The sequence below is a fragment of the Nicotiana tabacum genome, chromosome 15 (genome assembly GCF_000715075.1).
Source record: "Nicotiana tabacum cultivar K326 chromosome 15, ASM71507v2, whole genome shotgun sequence".
Classification (NCBI taxonomy): Eukaryota; Viridiplantae; Streptophyta; class Magnoliopsida; order Solanales; family Solanaceae; genus Nicotiana; species Nicotiana tabacum.
Window position 1 is genome coordinate 32,202,523 of NC_134094.1, and position 22,418 is coordinate 32,224,940.

The following is a 22,418-nucleotide window of genomic DNA, read 5'->3' on the forward strand; positions in this document are numbered from 1 at the left end:
ACGCCGAAACCTACCAAACCATGTCTGATTGACCTCAAATTTTGCATACAAGTCATATTTAACATTATGGACCTATTCCAAGTTACAAAATCAGAATCCGACCCCGATATCAAAAAGTCGACCCCCGGTCAAACTTCCCAAAAATTTAACTTTCGTCATTTCAAGCCTAAATTAGCTACATACCTCAAATTCATAGTCCGAACATTCTCCTAAGTCCAAAATCATCCAACAGAACCGACGAAACTCCATTTCGGAGTCATTTTCACACACTTCCAACTACTATCAAAATCTTGAGACTTAAGCTTACGTTTTAGGAACTAAGTATCCCAAAACACTCCGAAACCAAAAACAAGACCTCCCGGCAAGTCACTTAAGCAGAAATAGATACGGGGAATGCAGTAAATAGGGGATCAGGGCTAATACGCTCAAAACGACTGGTCGGATCGTTACAATATGTAAGTATACTTAGACTTTAAATTAATTTAAAAATAAATTAACTAATTAAATAATATTCAAATATATTGTTGATACATTTAAATGATGAAAGAGTTCAGAGTAAAAGGATAAAAGTAAAAATAAATTAAACTTTTAAGAATGAAAAATTTATATTTAACGATAATTATTAAAAGGGTAATAAACAAGGAGTTAAGTCAATTAATAAGTTAATGAAAGATCACATGACTAAATAATACAAGTAAATTGAATAATGCAATAACGGTGAGTAAAAAAACAAAAAACAAAGGCAAAATGGCCTCCCAACCACTTAAACTTGTACCTGATTGTCATGCCAGTACACATGAACACTTCAACTTGAGCATAAGTGAATTAATAAATACCTACAGCCGTTGACTCAATCTATGTGGCATCAATTATTCCTAGTAAGTTGTTGTGCGTGTAAGTCACGCATGGCAGGAATATGAGTGAGCTTTTTTCTATGCCCAACTGTAATAAACCCAAAGGCCCATCTATTTAGAGGGCTTCTTATTCCTCCTTTGACCTACAACCTCCATTTTTGACGTACACAAGCTTTGTAGCACTTCTTCTCTTCAAATGTTTTACATATTCAAGTCAATTGTTTTCTTCTCTACGTCGATATTTTATTCTTCAGGCCAAGAATGTAATAAAAAGTCGTGTATTTTGTCATTGTGGAGTTGACGTTGTTGTGTGCATAACCTGGAAGCCCACCAATCCGGATAGAAGGTTCTTAGGATGCTCTAAGTATGGTACAAGTAGTTGCTGTAATTTTTTCAGGTGGGTTGACCCACCTTTTTCAGATCATTACAAACAAGTAATTTTGGGACTGCTTTCAAGAATTCGCGTCAAGGGGCAGCAAAGGAATATGAGAAAATAATATGTAATTGTGTTTGTTGTTATTGGACTGCTCTTTGTAGTGTTTATTCTTAACTTATGATCTTTGTATTGTATGTTTATTCTTAACAAACAATGACAATGCCAAGTGTATGAAGTATTTTGTTACAATAAAAAGTGATGCTTGGCGTTAACATCTAAACATATATTAGACAAGTTCAAAACAACCATCTTGATTGTCAAAAGTAGGCCATTAAATCTGCACACTAGCAGAAATCACTTTACTAATGTGCCTAAACCAAACCAAAACAATATTAACTAGATTCTGAATATTTCAGACTAAATCTTCTACAAAATAACCTAAAATAAGTTCTGATACTAACAGACTTAAACTTTCACAAAAAGAAACATTTCGTCAAATCGTTATGGTTGAGACTGTTGAAGTTGGACTGAGATTGGCTCAGGTTTGGTGGAGTTGAAGAATGAGCTTCATATTGGCTTAGGGTTGCCTGAGTTTGTCTCATTCTAGCCTATTGTTGAAGCTGCCTTTGTGTTACTGCATTTGTTCCTTTCCACCTTAGTGCAGGTGCTCTATATCCAAGATCAATATTGGTCTGGCTAGCATCAATTATTTGCCTAGGATCATGGGTGACTTTGTCCCTTAACCCAAACTACATTCAAATAGAAATATAATTTCAGAACTTAGTATAGTAATTAGACACAACAATTGGATAGAATTTCACATACTTACCCTCTATATGATTGTCCCCAATTCACCAAACAGTATTTCAAATCCAACAGTCCTAGGCCTTACACCTAAAGTTCTAAGAATTTGTTGAGGAGTCCTTGATCTTTCTTCTGTAGTTCCAGATTATTGTGTTCTTGATCCACCATCAACAGTAGTTCTAAAATTTCTTTGTGTTGCAGATCTAGCTGTTACAGTAGTACTAGATTGTTGTGTTGCAGATCCACTACCAGCAGTAGTACCAGAATGACCTCCTGATGCAGCTGTAGAAGCATGAGCATTTGCAGTACTACTCCCAACACCAACAGTTGATCTTTGCTCTTTCTAAAACACCCAGAATATAAAAAATTCAACAAAAGACTAAAAAACACATAAGGCATAATGAGTATTTTTTTCTTACCAGGCTTGCACAGCCTTTCTTGTTATGCCCTACTGTCTTGCAATGAGAACATGTCATTGGTGTCCCCTTCCTTGCTCTCTTACCAAATTTCTTTGTAGGTTCATCTTGAGCCTTCCTTATATGTTTCTTAGGTCCAGGAGGCATCTTAGTAATTACAAGAGGCCCAACTTTGGGGTTTTGAGTTGGAGGCAACATCTGTTGGTCATAGGTTGAATGTAACAATTGAATGCCTTGAGGTATGTTTCCTTCTTATACCAATGCTCAACATAGTTAGCAATGTCATGCCTTTTTTTTAAAATGCACAAAGTGTATGGGAGTAGGGTATGCCTTTTAGCTGCCACATTCTACATGTGCACTCTTTTTTTACAAAATCAACTATGTATTTGTAAATTCCATCTTAGATCTCAAATCAAGTGTCCCCATTCCATTTATATTCATGCTTGGTGGCTCTTATAGATTGCTCTTCAATTTACCCCCATTGCCATAGGAGATATATCATAATTCTACTTTATAGCAAATTCTCTTATATTTGTCATCCTTTTCATTACCTTCACTCTAATCTCTTCCAACATGGTTATGATTGACTTGTGCATAGAAGTAAGTATCCAACTGTTGAAGGTATCACACATGTTTTTCTTCACAACATCACACTTACTACATTCTTTAAAAAGGTCATGCATCATGATTGTTTGGGATATCTAAGCAAGTCTTCTATTATTTTATTGCCACCCAATTCAACCAACTCATCTAGTTTAATCTTCATAAATGCTTCAAATGAAGCTCTTGCACAACCCCAACATTTCTTCCTTCTTTCCTCACCACTCCAGATTTTCTTCCAGTTGCTCCATATGTGCCTTGCACATATTCTATACTCAGCATTTGGCATCAATTCAGATACAGCTTGAACAAGTCCCTTGAACAATAAAAATACACTGTTAGAGTTCATATAATGAAAGCTTAAGTATTAAAGTAAAATATGAGATTAAAACAATACACATACCTTCTGCATATCAAACATAATTATTAGTCCTTCACCTTCAGATTCTGTCAGTTTCTAGTCCTCTATTAGACACCAAAAAAACCATAACCAACTGTTCTCGGTCTCTTTCTCAACCACTGCCCAAGCAACAAGGTACATCTGGTTATTACCATCCTTAGCAATGCATGACAATAACTCACCTTTACATACTCCCTTCAGAAATGCACCATCAAAGGCAATTACATTTCTACACCCTTCTAACCAACCTATTTTCAAAGCATGTAGACAAATGTATATCCCCACAAAGACCTCTTTACCAGGTTTTATTTCTTTTGAAGTCCTTACCACAATAGTGTTGCCAGGGTTAGTAGTTCTTATCATGTCAACAAAATCATAAATCCTAGCAAAGTCCATTTTGTAATTACCTAAATACTTACCCATTACCTTCTGTCTAGCCCTGACATATATTATTTTTCCTACATACACACCATACTTAATCCTTATCAACTCTTGCAACTTCTTGAGCTTTATGTCATGTTGATTAATGATCTTATCTTTGTAATGTTTAACTATCCAAACTGTGTTAGCAAGCTTGTTCCTTGTGACTGGGAAGCATGAATAAACAGGATAGTATGTATTAACAATGAAGTTCTGTGTGTGGCCCTGTAAACTGCCTAAAATATGTCATCTATATCTACTAGAGTTCAAACATATTGCCCTGACCCTATTCCTCCCATTTGGCCTCAACTTTAACTGGACTCTCCTCGATACATCATAGTCTTGTAAAGCAGATCTAAATTGTCTAACATTCTCAAAGGCCATTCCCAGTTAGAAAATAATTTTCTTACTGTTAGGGTCAAAGTAGACCTTTCTACTGTATCTTCTTGGAGGAAGGTCTGCACCTCATCATCTGTATCTACATCATCATCAATACTATCCTCACTCCCTGGATTTGAACTGTCTAGGTACTGCTCATCCCCTCCCAATTTGCCAGCATATTTAGTTGTCTTGTCCTTGTAAATATCTTCAAATCCAGGGCCAATGCGTATTGGGCCACTAGGTAGCTCATCTACATTAACATCACTAGATCTCCCTTTCCGGTTCTTCGGATTTGCTTTGGTCTGTCTAGCAGCAACACAGTCAGCTTATAGATCACTTGTCTCTTCAACAACATCCTCATCAGCATCTTAAAGTGACTCATATGTATCCTCATCAACAGAAACACCCTCATATTCAGCATCCTCACTCTCGGAATTACTCTCAAATTCATCACAATCTGAATCTGTGGCTAGATGAAAGATGTAGAACTCCTCTTCATCCTCAGTAGACTCTTCTATATAAGCAGCCCTCCCTTTACCCTTCCCCTCAGTGAAACAACCACTATTATCATTGGTAGGTGAGTTTATTTCCCTAGCATTAGCTCTACTTGTTTGCCTTTATGCCACTTTATTAAAGCTAGTTGTTTGGTCATATGGAATATCACTAGGGTCTACACCATTACTTAATATTTCATCCAATTCAATATCAACACATACACATGGTATATTAACAGTGTGACATAAATAAACATCTATAAAATCCCCATCATGAAGGTCTTTGCAGAATTCTAACATATCAGCATCATACTTAATAAATCGAAATGCTCATTTTTGATGACTTGACATGGAAATTTCTCCACACCTAAGTACCCCATATCATTTGGCCATTTTTTGAATTGAATAACATGCAATTCATCAGCATCATCAGTTACAATAGTAGGCCATGTTATACCATTTTCATACCTCATTAATGGGTCAGCTACCAGTTATCCTTGATGGTGAAATTGTAATTTCACAAGAACAGTCATCATGTCTCACTACGCCTATGAATAAGATAAGATAAGTCCAAATCAATAAAATATTGAAAAGAAAAAGACAATATTATATGAACATGTCTTTGAAAAACAGCAAGCAAATACGAGAAAAGAACCCTAACTTTATCACTTTAAGAGACTAAAGTTTTCGATATGATAAAAAGCCCTAATTTTTTTAACCCTATATGCCAAATCAGCCATGGAACCTACAAATTTCAGAGAAAAAAATAAGAATTTAGTGTGTTAATCCAAAAGGCCCTAATTTTAAAACCTAAATAACGAAAGAACCATTGCATGCATACAAAACATTATCTATCATGACTAACTTCAATAACGCATAAAACACAAGAAAACAACCAGAAATTTTATAAAAGACTACAATCGGACCTTGAATGACTTCTATGTTTCTGGTGAAGGAGAAATCGACTGTACACGAAACACTCAGATTCTTGTGTTTGGGACCGATTTTGAAAGAAAAATAAAAACAACGTGCAGATGATCTAATGGGCGAACAATCCTATGACAATCGTTCACTCCATTTGAGCAGACGATTCAAAATGTAGAATTCTTTGAGAGAGACGACTGAAATTGAAATGAGTGTTTTAGGGTCTTCAGGTAAAAAATGAATGGGAAATAGTCGCTGCTTAGTGTGTTTTCGCGCCTTACACATGGCAAGTTTTAATTTGTTTAGTGCTGACTGGGTTGCCACGTTTATGAAATTGTAATGCACGCGCTATGATTCAACTGTCGGATGCGTTTATTAATTAACTTATTCTCTAGTTGAAGTATTCATATGGGAATTTTCAAAGTTAATTTACCGGCATGACAATCGGGTACAAGCTCAAGTGGCCAGGAAGCCTTTTTGCCAAAAATAATAAAGACAAATCACAACGTGGTAGTAAGAATGGAGATGAAAAATAAAGTGGTAATAAGAATTTCATTAAAACAATATGATCTAATATGCTCAAATAAGGCAGATCATAACGCGACATATTTATTATTATTTAATATTGACCAAAAAATAAAGTACAAGCACTAAAATCAAGGAATGGGGTTGTTACAAATATAAAAAGAGAAAACAGATTATCCATTATGAGATTTGAGAAATGATTTTATGTCCTGCTTCTTAATTAATATCTAATAATTATCTATAATTTTGATCCAAAAGGTTTAAATTTTAAGGTTATTTGCATATAATCCAAATAACTCAAATCACAATTTAACATAATCTATGTCATACTAATATATTTTAATTTAGAGCATGATTAAAGACACAAATACACTCGGACTTGCTTCTTCCTAGCTCTCTCGGCGCAGTTTAAGCTAACGTGCGCCGACCTCGTCAATGGCAGGAAAGAAGTCATGCGGTCATCCTAAAAAGCAACAGATCAAGGTTGATGACAAAATACCCAAGCTTAAGAACATCGGAAGTACCTCGTCTGCAGTCATGGATTCAATCTCAGGGACTTCCAAAACACAGGTAGGAGGTGGAATACTTACCCAGATCCCTTATGTCGGAGCCTCTACATCTGCAAGCCAACAGCAGAAACGAGCAAATCAAAGCCATATTCATATGCAAGTGAATTTGAGAGATAGTGTAACACCTCCTCCATCTATGGGTGTTACCGTTCCATTGGGCAAGGAGTTAGAAGCTGGAAATCAAGCTCCAAAATCAACTGAAGCTACATTGGGGAAGAAGAAGGAAGCTGAGAATTAGTCACCAGCACACACTACTGTTCCATTGCCGGAAATTACCAGGGAACCAACTTGGGCTGGGATCCTTAATGGTAATCGATTAGCTGCTAATGGTATGCCTTTGCACTACATTACTCCTGAAGTAGTAGAAGGTAATCTTGTGGTCAAACTTGAGAAATCAGATTTAGAAACTGAAACTTTAAAATGGAAATGTGCCCTAATCATTTATGTAATTTGGGGAAAAGCCAGGGTATAATTATATGCATAGATATATAAACCAGATATGGAATACGGTCATTATGTCAGAGCTCTATTCTCATGATGATGGTTACTATATCGTTAGGTTTCAATCCATGGCTGATATGAAGAAACTTTTGTGTGAGGGACCTTACACAGTCAACAATAGGCCCATGATAATGAAACAATGGAGTCCACAATTTGATTTTGATACTGAATTTTTAACTGAGATTCCTCTTTGGGTTAGATTCCCCAAACTTCCCATGAACTGATGGGGAGGTAGCTCATTGAGTAGAATAGCAAGTACAATAGGGATTCCACTGTTTGAAGATGAGTGCACTGCCAAACAAACTAGAATCTCTTATGCCAGAATCCTTATTGAGGTGAATGTCACTAAACCTCTTCCTAGAAAGGTCCCTATTATGGATGACTCGGGTAGGATGTTTGATCAGACAGTGGAATATGACTCGAAACCTGAATTCTGTGGAAAGTGCTTAAAAATTGGTCATGACTGTACAAGAGCTCGCAAGGAAGAGGTTAAGCAAGTTCAACAGCCTAAAAGAAATAGGCCATATCCTGTGAAGCAAGTGTGGAAGAGTACATGAGTTGTGTTAGCTTCTGCACACAAAGTTAATCAGGGGCAGACAGTGATGCTGAATGAACAAGGGCTTACTACTTGTGATGATGAGAGTAGAGTAGCAGAACCAATACCTGCAGAAGGTCAGCAACAATCTCTTGACAAAGGGAAGAAAGCAGCTGAAGTAAATGGTATACCTATGAACTATGCACAAGCAGTTGTATCACCTGGTAAGCAAAGATCTAGTCAACAAACAAATGTAGCACAGTGATGGCTAATTTGTCACTACCATCTATAGGTGGTACCACCAAACCTACTTGATGTCTTAGTTGGTTTGGAACATTAGAGGTACCAATAAACGTTATAAGCAAAAAGAGTTGTGTACCTATATTAAAGAGAATAATATTAAATTAGTTGGTTTAGTAGAAACTAGAGTAAAAAAAGATAAGGCAAATGGCATTGCTAATAGGGTAGTGCTAGGTTGGCAAGCAAGATTTAACTATGATCATGCTGTTAATGGAAGAGTCTAGATATTATAGGATCCTTCCTACTACGATATAACAGTGATAGACCAGTCTGCTCAAGATATGCATTATGATGTTAGAGGAAGGAAGGATCAAATGAACTGTCTCATGACAGTTATGGGTTTAACAAAATTGAGCTGAGAAATCCCCTATGGGTGCAATTGCAAAACCTTGCAGCACAGATCACCAAGCCTTGGCTCATTTGGGGAGATTTTATCTCAGTGTTAAATATACAAGACAGAATACATGGGAACCCAGTAACTAGTAATGAGATTCAAGACTTCACAGACTGTATGCAATGTTTGAACTTATGTGAATTACCTTGGAAGGGGGAATACTATGCATGGTCTAATAAACAACAAGGTGTAGATAGAATTTTCAGTAGGATTGATAGAGCTATTGGAAATGATGAATGAATGAATACTTTTGGTCATATGGAGGTGGACTACAAAATGCCTTTTTATCTCAGATCATGCACCCATGATGATCACTTTAAGGAGAGCTGAATCCAGTGGCAAGATCCTATTTAAGTTCTTTAATGTTTGGGCTGATCATGAAGACTTCTTATCAGTGGTTGAGGGAGTTTGGCAGACACAACTACATTTATACACCATGAAAGATATCTAGTACAAGTTGAAGGTGCTTAGGTCAGAATTGAAGCAACTTAATAATAATGAGTTCAGGGGAGTAACAACTAAGATAGAGCATCTCAGATACAAGCTGCAGGATACTCAAGAGCAGCTGAACAGAGACTACTTTGATGCAGTTGCATTAAAGGAGAAAATGTTACTTGAAGAGCTGGAAAGATGGTCACTAATAAAGGAAAGCATCCTTCAGCAGAAATCCAGAGCTAAGTGGATAAAGCTTGGTGATTCTAACACCAAATATTTCTCAGCAGTCATGAAGGAAAGAAGTCATAAAAAAGTTATTACAAAACTTACCAATGCCTTTGGAGATAGACTCACTGACCAGAAGCAGATCCAACAAGAAATAATTGCCTTCTACAAATCCCTTATGGGATCAAGATCAGATCACTTGCCTGTAGTGAACAGAGAGATAATGAAACTGGGACCTGTCCTCACGCACTCCCAGCAGGTGAGCTTGTGTGCTGAGGTCACTGACCAAGAAATATTTGAAGCCATGTGTGTAATTAGAGATGATAAAGCACCAGGTGTTAATGGCTATAATGCATAGTTTTTTTAAAAAAGAACTTGGACACTTATTAGACCAGAAGTGTGTCATGCAATGAAGGATTTATTTCATTCAAGCAAGCTTCTTAGAGCAATTAATTGCACAGCTATCACCCTGATTCCTAAGGTTTCTCATCCTACAAGTATTAATGAGTATAGACCTATAGCTTGATGCACTGTCCTGTACAAATTAATTGCCAAAATTCTTGCAAACAGGCTGCAAAAAGTTATTACTTTAGTTGTGTCAGACACCCAAGCTGGCTTCATTCATGGCAGGAAAGTAGCAATTAATGTTCTACTGGCCCATGAGTTAGTCAAAGCTTACTCTAGGAAGAATATTTCTCCAAAAAATGGACATTCTGAAAGCCTATGATACAGTCGACTGGAGGTACTTGCATCAAGTTTTGGAATGTCTGGGATTTCCAATTCAATTTACCAATTGGATCATAGAGTGTATGTCAATAATGAATTATAGCGTTCTCATTAATGGGGAGACAACTAAGCCATTTGATGCAGCTAGAGGACTTAGGCAAGGAGATCCTATGTCTCCATTCCTCTTTGCCATGGCAATGGAGTATCTGAGCATGAACCTAAAGACACTTAAGCATGAGAAAACTTTCCACTATAATCCTATGTGCTCTAGATTGGACCTAACTCATCTGAGCTTTGTTGATGACCTTCTCCTTTTCACAAGAGGAGATACTACTTATGTTGTCCTATTGCATCAAAAGTTCAACACCTTTTCAGAAGCTTCTGGGCTTAAAGCAAATCTAGCCAAAAGCTCAATATATTATGGAAGAGTTAGCAATGAACTGAAGCATGAGATCCAACAAGATCTAGGGTATAGTCAAGGAGTGTTGCCTTTCAAATATCTGGGCATACCTCTTGATACTAAGAAGCTGTCAATATTGCAATGGCAACCTCTCATTGACAAAATTGTGAGCAGAATTTCTTCATGGACAACAAAGAAACTATCTTATGCATGCAAAATACAGCTAATCCAAAGAGTAATCTTTGGCATCCAAGCCTATTGGGCTCAAATCTTTATTATACGTGCTAAAGTCATCAAAGCAATTGAAGTACACTGTAGAAGCTATATATGGTCTGGGGTGAATACAATAACCAAAAAGTCTTTGGTGGCATGAGATAAGATGTGTTCTCCAAGAGCTGCTAGAGGATTGAATATGATTCACTTGGCCACATGGAACAAATCTGCTATCATTAAGACCTGCTGGGAGTTGGCTAATAAGAAGGAAAAGCTATGGATTAGATGGATCCATAACTACTATATCAAAGAGCATGAGTTTATGCATATGGGAGTACCAAAGCACGCCTGTTGGATGGTTCGAAAGGTGTTTGAGGCAAGGGACATGTTACACCTTATTAGCAATTTGTCACAAGGCACAATCATAAAACATGTGTACCTGCAACTACTAGGTGTATTTCCAAAAGTTCAATGGAAAGGATTGATGTGTCAAAATCAAGCAACACCAAAAGCCATCTTCACCATGTGGCTTCAGGTGCAAAGAAGAATGTTAACAACTGATAGATTGAAGAAATGAGGAATGCAGATAAATGACACTTGTTGTTTCTGTCATCAACAACCAGAGATGCGAGATCATTTGTTTGATGAATGTGAATATGGTAAATGCCCATGGCACAGGCTCATGCACTGGCTGCAAATTCAGTACCCTCATATAGACTCATGGGTAGTAAATCATCAATGGATAGTTATGAAAACTAAGAGCAGATCTCAGTTGGCAAGAATACTTAAGCTAGTCTATGTAGAGTATATTCATGCACTGTGGACTGAGATGGATCTTTGAGAAGCAAACTACTGCATGAGAGGTCCTAGCTAGGAGAGTGGCTTGCATATGCAACTTTAGAGCCGAAGGCTATACGCGAGTGTTGCTCAACAATTGTAAATATTAGTCACTATAATGTGTTTAGCAAGGCATAGAAATGTAGAGCGTTTTGTTGGATACTTTCTTTTATATTGTAGAGAAGGCTGAGATGGTCTACTCAGATTTGTAAATGTTACATTGGTGATTAATGCAAAAAGTTTAATTACCAAAAAATAAATGAACACATTTTTATGACATTTTCACTATTATATTTGTTTACCCGTAAAACGGTACAGTTAAATTTATACGTGGTTTATAGACAATTGTGTGTGTGTATCATATTCCTTAAAAATAATACATATATTACAATCCCTCAGTTACTAATCCCCACATAATTACCTCGGATCCTAATTCCTAACTGGAATTCTATTTTTTCAGACATCAATAAGAACTCCGATTCTTTGTACTTTTCATCGAGTCTTTGACAGAAAAAGAAAAAGAACATGTCTCGGGAGAGAGCCAAACGTGCGACACTGCCTCCAGCTCAGGAGGTGCCATTTTAACTCTACTTCTTTAGTTTCCTCTTTTAATTTCCAGATTCATCAATTTGTTTTCTTCTAAATCTGAATTAACCCTTTACTATAAATCTATGGCAAAATTTTCTTGCATAGGGATGTGAGATTTACATGATTTATAATATTTGCAGAATATTGAGAAGTTAGAAAAGGTTGTAAAGCAGGGAAATTACTATGGAGCTCAACAGATGTTCAAGTCTATTAGCGCTAGGTACAATCTATAAGCCACCCCTTCTGATAATTTGGCCTCAACTCTAAAAGGGTTAATCTTTGATTCAGTTAATATGCTTTGCTTTCAGATATGTGTCCGCTGAGAGGTATTCTGAAGCTTTGGATATTCTTCAGTGTGGCGCTTGCTTACAATTGGAGAATGGACAGGTTATATAATCTATTCACTCCTATGGAAATTGCATATACCTTCACAATTTTATATGATTGTATTTGACTGAGCCCCAGAGTTTAAGATGCTAATTTGGCTAATATGTTATATTAGTGCTAGTAGAAGGTTATACCTAAGTCTTGGTGGACAAAGTTACCTAGTACCTGTGCTAGTGGGAGGTAGTAGGTGGTGGAATAGTCGGGGTGCACGCAAGTTGGCCCGGAGGCTATTGTGAAACAAAACAAAAAAATTAGTGATAGTAGAAGTAAGTATTGTGTTGATGGTTGAAAATTTAGTGTGATACAGAAAACATTATCTTGAAGTTTAAAGATTGAACAAGTTAATAAACTTGAATCTTGGAAGGTGTGAAAGTTGTATATAACAAAATGGTGTCAATATTTTGGGATGTTCTAAAATGAAAATAATAACCGAGGGGTCTATCGGAAACAACCTCTCTATCTCCACAAGGTAGGGATAAGGTCTGTGTACACACTATCCTCCGCAGACCCCACTATGTGGGATTATACCGAGTATGTTGTTGTTGAGTTCTTATCTTTTTCTCTTGTATGGAAAATGAAATACTATGTTAACAACATTTCCTGCTATTTAGTTGAATTGGTTGACCAATATGTGGACAATTCAGCAGATAAACTTGCCACTTGCAACAAAGGTGTACTATGTAATCTGGATGACTTCATGATCAAACTTAAGTAAGCACATGAAAGATGTCATTTAAATATACTTGAAACTTGAAATTCAAAACAATCTTGAGGTTATTCTTATTGGAAGATTAAACAAGAACTTCTTTTACCTATTTGTTGATGACAGAAGATCTTGACATTTTGCAGGTGACCTGTGGGTCAGAGCTTGCATTGTTGTTTGTTGAAACTCTTGTAAAAGGAGAAGTTTCTTATAATGAAGAAACTCTTGGTAAGTATGCTCTAAATGTTTTTAACCATCTGGTAAATTTTCCTATTCCTTGCACTTTATAATTTTTCAAGCTGAGAAGTGTGCGACACTTGTTTCATCACTCTTTTAATGTTTGGTATACATGACATCCCAAAAAATTTCAGGAAGTTCCCAACATATTTCTACAGCTCCTTAAATCAGGAAGCAATTATAGGGGAGATTGCCAAATGGGAAATGGGGGAAATCTTTTGCAAAATTCAATTGTAACGAATAATAATGATATAGAAAGATTTATGTCTGCAAAGCAGTCAGCAAATTTTCTATTTACTTCTATAGTCTCTTGGCGAGAAGTAATATGGGGAACTTCCCATTTAAAGGTGATAGGCAAAGTGAGCACCTAAGAAAAGATAATTCGTTCATGTGAACAGCTGCATATGCAATGTAATACTTCTTGATGAGAACTTGAGGAGAAGGAAATGGGAGAGGACATCCACCACCTAAAGACGACAGTAAGATTGCTGCCAATCTTTGGAATCCTATTATCAGTTTTTTTGGTTGAAGTGAATGGTGTCAAGCAATGTCAAATCGTTTGTGGGGCTTGGAAGTTTAGAGGATACAGTAATCAGAGGGGAAACTTCAGAAAAAAATAATTTTTTAAGTGAAAATGGTATTTGAAAATTAGGGTTGTGTTTGGAGATGAATACAATTTGGAGTTGTTTTTGAATTTTTGTGTGTGATTTGAAGTGAAAATTTTGAAAAATAACATTTTGGAGTTGTTCAAATTTCCGGAAAATTCCGAAATTCAACTTCAAGTGAAATATGAAATTTTTATGGCCAAACATTGATTCTGAAAAAAAAGTTCAAATTTTCTGGAAAAAAATGAAATTTTTTTATGGCCAAACGGGTAAGTACCTCAAGGAGTGTGTTGGATCATATGTAGGGAAAGAAACCAAAGATGCTTGGAGGAAAGGAGGACCATTCTATCAAATTAAGGAATTTAAATGTTTGATATGCATGACATACCAACAAGTTAATATGATCTGGTCAATCTTATAGATGGGAACTATAGTCTCTACTCTCTAGAGCCTTGTGGATTCAACTATACTCTAAGATCATAGTTCTGTATTCTATGCCTCTTCTCAACGGGATTGATTTCCCTTTTTCTTTTATTTTACTCATAAATTTCTATACTTGTCAAAGAAACATCTTAACATGTCCAATCATTTATTAATGAAATTAGAAGTTTTTAAAGAGAATGCTTTTAACCTAGCAGTTATTCTTTTGGCAGCATGTATTAGCACAAAATTGACATAAAATGGCCAGGGAAAGAACTAGAAAGAATATGTATGCAAATCATTTGTCTTTCCAACTAATTGAAATTAAATGATACAATGCAAAATTAAATATTACAATTTTTTTGGTTCCAAAATCTTATATGCAGAAAGAGATATCGAGAAAAAAGCTAATTAAGTGGTACGTCCCCCTTTTCAGAATGAATATTCATGTTTTCTTTTTCTCTTGGTGCCAAAATTATAAAAAGAAAGTACTTTTGCATTAAGAGAGGATACCCAATTATAAACACACTGATCAAAGTAGATGATACGCCTATTGTATTGTGAGAAGGGAGGACAGGATAGTTAAAAAAGGCTTAACCTTTGATTATTATGAAATAATCTCTAGACTGGCTTTGTACAATTAATGACTGCATTTTGATTTATAAAAAGATAATAAACAAGTAACTTCAAATGTATGATATTTCATTAAAAGTTAAGGGACCTATATCTATTATTCTTTATACGAGCTTTCCCTATCCGTTTCTAGAAGATCCAAACATAGCATGCGGACCAATGTGTTCACCCATTATGTATTTTCATCTCTTCTCTTGATAACTCGACAAAGTCAAAGTAAAATAATAATCACCTTGAGACTGAGGGATTGTGAAAATTAAATAATCATTAATTGGTCCTCCTTTGGACAACATATTATTGCTGTTTACTTATTTGGGGGGGGGGGGGGGGGACTATGTTTCGTCAAATGATTTTGGGTCGTGACAACCAAAATGTCCTAAAACACAATAGCATGAATTAAATCCTTATGCACTTCATTGCTGTATCATAAAGTGTAACTTCAGCTATACCGCTCGTCTTTTTCTGTTATTGATTTGATGCTTAATAAGTAGTTTTATTTCCTGACTTGATTATAATGCAATTCTCCTTAGACCGTGTCAGGAAAATCTACGAGAAGTTTCCTCGACCTTCAGTGCCACAAAATTTGGACCTCGCAGATGATGATGATGATGATGATATGCAAAAACTTTCTGAAGCCATTGCGGCTGCCAAAACCCGAGTTGAATGCTGTTCTTCCTTTTTAAAAGCCTCTATCAAGTTAGATACTCTCTCTCTGGCCCTTTCACAAATTCCTCCATGTTTCTTTTATTCGTATAATTCTTAAAAAACATATCATTTTAGCTGCTCGAATTCTGTTGCTGTTGAACATTTTGACTATGTGTATTATACTCCCAGGGATCTGCTATCGAGTTTTCTTTTAACTAGGGACTTGGATTTTAGTTAATTTGTACCTTACTTATTGGGTATTTGATAGAAGAAAAAAAAATTAAAAAACTTAGCAAAAATATTATTTGGATCTCCAGAAGGAGCACTGGACTTTTTATATAATCGGTTGGGTACTCTTCATTTAAATCTTTCCGTACTTTTCTTCAAAAAGCAGTCCTGCGCATCCTATTAGTAAGACCATTGGTCCATCAAAGAAAGACCTGACCCCCCATAACTTATTCGGTCTTCGTTTTGATGGAAAAGAAAAGTACCCTAGAATTCAAACCTTCAATTCCAGATCCCTCTCAACACTTGGACTGTCCATTCTGCAGACATCTCTGGAGGATCCACTCCACAGTGCAAACTTCCAGCAAGACATTTCAAATACTCCCTTCGCCTCTTTGTTACTGCATGTGAAACAGTAAAGATTACCTCATCTTGCAATCTTTTCCTGTGGCAATTTCTGTCAAGGGTTAGTAACAGCTATGCCAGTCTCCTTATAAGAGCTCATACACGATTAAGACATCTTGGAGAAGATTATCTTGGTTGTTTTATTAAGCGAGGACATGTTGTCCTCCTCTTTAAATGTTCTATAATCTCATCCATATTAGTATCTTTTCTGATGACAAAATGCTATTTTTTTTATAGGTGGTCAGCAGAATTTGGTGCACATAGGTATGGATCTCCAGAGTTGCATGAGATGCTGGCAGATTATATATATTCTCAATCTACCGAAGTGGTACGTTCTCCGGAAAGCATGACGCATTGACTTATTGACTCGCTTGTAGTAGCTGTAATATATGCATATCATGACTGCAATATCTTTACCAGTAGTGGTCTTATTGTTTTCAAACAGTACTTTGCTATTTGACATTAGAAAAGGATAGGGGCTTCTAATAGATGACAATTAGCGGAATTGGATTTCAAGTCAATTTAGCCAATCATTAATATTGCAGTAGACCTCCTTACATACTTCTTGATTTGCAGGACATGGTTAGAGTATCTTTTCATTTTGTTAGAGGAAGGAATCTGAAGAAATTTGCTTCAACTATCATAAATTTCATGGGCAAGGTAAGCACTGGTTCCGTGATTTTTTGCTAACGAGATGTCATGAGCAGATATTACAAGGTCCAAAAGCTGGATTGCCATGTTCTCTATGTCTCTTTCCTGTTTATTCAAAGTTTTCCAAGGAAAGAGTCTTTCTTTTCTGGTTTTCTTTCTTTTGCACAGTAACAATTTCTTGAAGTTGCTTGTGGATATTGACTTAATGATGCTCTATGATAGATGTGAAATTTAATATAATTCATACAATTTAACATGCAGTGCTATCCAGGAGAGGATGATTTGGCTATTGCCCGGGCAATTTTGATGTAAGCAGAGTTGTAATATGAATAAGTGCCTTGCATTCAATTACTGTTCTACCCAGTTTATCCCATTTGTGCTGGTCCATATTAGGAGCATTATATTTCAGTAAACTATTTTAAAAAAAGAGAGACTATTTTAAACGTTACAGTTACTACCGGGTCAGTAAATATTTGCAGTTATCTGAGCATTTGCACACTTGTAGGTCTGCATATTATTGCCCCTTTCAGTGTAATGTTTCTGAAAACATACTTACATAATGCTTAACTTTCTAATAAGAGGTTTGAAATTCAATCTTTGTGCATATTTGGAACCAGAGTTACTGACTTTCAGTTTGTTCCAGTATACGGAACAGAAATGGGCTACCAGAATGCAAGCTATGTGACAAGGCTTCTTAAGAAATACACTTGGACACAAATTTTTCTATATTTTCATCTTGAAACATTCTTCTTATGCATATTACCTTTCAATTTTAATAAGGCCATGATGAAAGCCATAAACTAGAATATGTTTTTTAGCTGTTTAAATTTGCTATCTGTCTAATATTTCAATTAAGAATCTTCTGTGTGCCTTTTAGTTTTTAACTGCAGGTTGAGCTTACAGTTGCAATTTTTCATTCTCCTTTGGCAGGTACTTGTCTCTAGGAAACCTTAGAGATGCGAACAAGCTCATGGAAGAAGTGGAAAAGGAAATGGAGGCGAAGCATCTTGGATTTCCTCAGTCAGAATTAATGCAGTTTGTTAACTACCTTTTGCTGACGTAAGTCTTAATATGTTTTCTGAATACATTTCTTTTGATGTGTAAAAGTAAAATTTTATTTTCATATTTCATATGCTGTTGCTGAAGCCTCTTTTTCATGCTCCTTGACTATTACATTATTAAGCTGTCCATTTTCAAGAATTCGACAAATATCCCTTCTGTTAATCACCCCCCCCCCCCAAAAAAAAAAAAAAAACCCCAACCCAAATATGTTCTGCACCAGCCTTGAGGCCTTGTGCTCATCCACATGTTTTTTACTTCATTTAAGTCCAATTAATTGACTATGTTACAATGCAATTTATATTTCAGGGTGCAGAGAGATGCTTTACCTCTCTTTAACATGTTGAGACAGAGCTACAAGTCTAGTATTGATAGAGATCCTCTATTAAATGAGGTAAGCGCTTTGTATATGAGAGTCATGTGCTTTCCTTCATTCTTTATGATAAATGATTATCTTTGTAGTTTTTCTTGTGCTTATTAATAACACTGTTCTCCGTCAGGTTAGAGTGCTGGTTTTCCTCCTAATTCACATTTTTCTGTTCTGTGGTTTAGTTGCTAGATGAAATTGCGAAGAAGTTCTATGGCGTACAGCGTAAAAATCCTCTTCAAGGCATGTTTGGAGATATCTTCAAGGTAATATAATATTATCAACTTTTTGCAATTTAAGAGTTTACTGACAAAAAGGAAAGGGTTAATTACACGTATCCTCTTGTGTTCTTTTAGTTGTGAGAACCCATCCTCTAGGGTCCTTGCAAATTAGAACATATACGGTTAACCTCCCAAAAGTTACAGAGGAAAATGAAACGGTTCTTTTTTCCAATAACAAGAAGCATGCTTTAATTGCCAGTATGAACATCAAAATCTGTTTCCACCAGAACCACTTATCCTATTATGAAACTGATCCTATGATGAATCGGACTTCCCCTTTCAATATGATCAGCAACTTTTTCCGTTGTCTACCTTGTATCTTTGGTATAAACAGGAAATTCGGGCTTGGATAGATGATTGGCTAGACTTTTGGGAGGCTTAAGTGTGCTTGTATTAATACTTTTGTAAATCTGTGTGCGCGTGTATCAACTTTCTCAATTGTTATCCCACAACTTGCCATAATATGTTTGAGAGAATAGAGAGAAATTTCTTAATTTGAGGTGGTGACGTCATTTCCATTATCATATTGGTGGAATCATAGGGAAACGGATGTTCACCAACAGATGCAGCAGCTTAGATATAAGTGCAGGGCCCAACTAGTTGCAATCAAGTTGTGGTTCCCTCTTCATTCACTCAGCTGATTTTCTCCTCATTTCGAAAAAGACAAGTCTGTGTTGTTAGTATTAAAGAACCTAAAACCTTATAAAAGCACTAGGAGTCGTACTTATTCAATGGGGACATGGGATCACATTTTTCTTCATGAAAGCCTTGGTCTTTGTTAGGCTCAATCTAAATATAGGTGTGTGAGATTCTAGATGTAGCTCCCGAGATGGCTCCCATTGCTAACAGTTTAGCAGTTAGTCCCCATAACAATTAGATGTTGGTCTCACACTTGTGCTGGTTCAACCTTGGATCACTAGGTGAAGTGAGATATTCTTTTTAGGGATAATTAATTTATTGGGCCGACCTCCAAAATAACAGCCGGCAAACGTATATGTTTTGTTAAATATACATATAATATAAATCTAATATACATAATCAACGTATATGTTGGCTAGCGCCTGTAATTAATTTTGGTCGGCGGAACAAAAATGAAAAAAGCCCTTTTTTTAATCAGTTCTAGGTGAAATGAGATTCTAGGTGCCTAGACAATGTGCATCCCACTGTTCACGATATTGCTTGTGCATCCCACTGTTCACGATATTGCACTTAGTCCCAGTGAGATGGCTCCCACACCGCACATGCAGGTTGTAGCACTTGGACCCCAAGAGACTTGCTTCGTGCTTCTATTGATTCTCACTTTAAACCATTTATAACCTGAGTCCAACCACTAGCTGTATGACCGGGTGGTTTTCATTTTCGCTTACTGAATTAGGTTGATTCTAGCTCACGCAAAATCTTAAATCCATGTAGTTAGAGAAGAAACATAAAGCCTTGTAAACCACTCAATCTAGTTTGACCTATTCGATGTGAGTGATCAAATTACTTAAGTTCTTAACCTTCCAGCTGTTCATTCAAACAAGCCTTATAGAGTTAGTTTCTATAGGTAAAATGCTCTTGCCACTAGGTAGGTGGCAAAACAAATTGTCACACCACATTCTTCCATAACTTCAAGATAGTTATTTGTATATCGTGAGAGCATAAGGGGTTTTCTTGCAAACTAAAACAAGTGTTTTCTTTTTCTTTTAACCAAAAATTTCTGGTGTCTGTTTTCAAAATTCTCTCTCTATCTTTCTTCATCTTTTGCAAAATAACACTTACTGTTTTGCAGATGATAGGAGGCGAATAGGACAGGGAAAAGAGTCTTTCTTCAAATGATCTCCATCTAAAAAATGTCATGAGAGACAAGTTGGTTCATTCAACACCACTCCAAGTCTTTCTTCAAATGATCTCCATCTAAAAAATGTCCATGGATTGATCCGCTGCAGTTAAATTGATGTGCTCACCTTAATTATTTCATACTCGATCTGGCTTTATAACATAGTTTGCAGAATGGGGTCATGAATTTTCATTGATTGCTCAAAGCTTCCCTTTTTCGGGTGCCAATTTGTGATTCCGCAAATATTTCTATTTTAAAATCCAATATTTAGTGTTCGCTGAAAGAGTTTTGAGGGACATTGTGTTGTCTAATTGGTTAAAGGCAACATCTACTATAATGTCATTCAAAAATGAAACATCAATGCTGGTGGCTCTTGGCTTCTTTTATTTATTGATTAAGAGCTACCCGAAATCTGTTTATTTGTGGTGGCTTCTATTAGGGGAAGAAACTAATCTGGAAAAAATAAAAAACTACTTATGCACATAGGTATTTCATACCAAATTAACAAAATTGAGGTGTGAATGCTTATTGATTAAAGACCGAGTGGTCAAACAATGGGTGTGGGTAGCTCTTTTGTTTGAGATTTTAACATTATAGGTCATTAATAAAAAAGTATTTATATCTATATTACCATTTTTCGATTATTTGAATAATAGCAGATTTTATAACAAATGTATCATATTCAAACAAAATACTATATCCCTTTAGTAGTACGTAACTGAACTCATTTATCTCTCTTCCACAAAATTAGGGATTGCATTTATTATCTTATGCCTCTTCTCAAAACAAAAAAGAAAATCATCTATTTCCATTTCTTTTCCTTTTATAATGTATTATTTTTCTCCTTTTTTATCCTTTCAGTTTTCTCTTATTTGGGGGAAGGAGAATTGGATCAGGCTGCTTTAGTGATTTGAATCAAAGAGTTATCAAGTGATGACATATTTTCGGTTAATGTTGATCTTTATCGTTATATTTCTTGTTATAAATAAGATAACATTTGCATATTTATGGTAAATTTATGGAATAAATATGTTAGTACATATAAAATATATATTTGAAGTATATGTATGGTCTAAATTCTTTTATATCTAAAACAATCCATGCATAACTCATGAATCATGATACTATAATTATATAATTATTATTCCATGTATAACATTAGAAATTAACTTATATAAAAACACATCCAAAAGCAAATTCCATTATAATACTAGAATAATACCATATATTATTATTTTACCAAAATTATACCATATATATAATTTGCAAATACTGTACATAACACATTTGAACATCAAAATACTATTATTATACTCGGGGGCAGAGCTATGGTTCGGTCGAACCCAATTGCTTTGGTCCAAATTCTATATTTATCTTATGAAATTCATTGAATATGTATTAATTATTACTTTAGAACACAGTAACTTAAAAGGATTAGAACTCCAAACTCATAATCTTCAAATTCCGGCTCCACCTCTAATTATACTAGCATTATACAATATATAAAATCTCCATATCATTTTCATAAACATATCTGAAGTGTCTAGAATAAATTATTATATAACTATTATACATTGTATATTTGTTATTAAAAAATACACATCTTATCAAACTATGCATGAAATATGTAGAATTGTAACTTTTTAACTATTTAAGAAGGAAAAAAATCATTTTTATGTGTTTCGACTATACATAGACACTATATCTGATATAATGGAAAAGGAAGAAAGTTATGGTAGCTAATTTTTAGGAAGAAAGTTATGGACCGGGCGAAAAAGTAGAAAAGAGTTGTTTAGGAATTAGGATGTCGCAGAATACAAATATGTAGCTGGCTAGCTGCCACATTTGTTAATTACGTCATACTTCTAAACTTTTGTAAATTTTGTTAAAATATTGCACAATTATGTTTTTTCCTCCTTGTTTATGCTAATTCATAGGTCAGATATATAATGCTATTTGTATATGCTCCCAGTCCTCGACAAGCCTTGAACATAATAGCTTATTAATGATTTAAAATTTTCCTCACTTGGCAAGCAAATTGGTTAAATGGAAAAGGAAGAGAAA

The 22,418-nt window shown here is 35.5% G+C and overlaps 1 protein-coding gene across 1 annotated transcript; it reads left to right on the plus strand.

Moving 5' to 3' along the window:
* The first annotated feature begins 11,740 nt into the window (after window positions 1-11,740).
* On the plus strand, window positions 11,741-20,715 carry LOC107811839 (protein GET4-like). Its single transcript, XM_075230721.1, has 12 exons — window positions 11,741-11,902; window positions 12,058-12,137; window positions 12,226-12,304; window positions 13,154-13,235; window positions 15,433-15,598; window positions 16,415-16,505; window positions 16,754-16,837; window positions 17,090-17,136; window positions 17,759-17,887; window positions 18,197-18,281; window positions 18,440-18,520; window positions 20,307-20,715. The coding sequence occupies exons 1-12, from the start codon at window positions 11,855-11,857 to the stop codon at window positions 20,322-20,324; spliced, it is 990 nt and encodes a 329-aa protein (XP_075086822.1). The 5' UTR covers window positions 11,741-11,854; the 3' UTR covers window positions 20,325-20,715.
* Window positions 20,716-22,418: the final 1,703 nt, after the last annotated feature.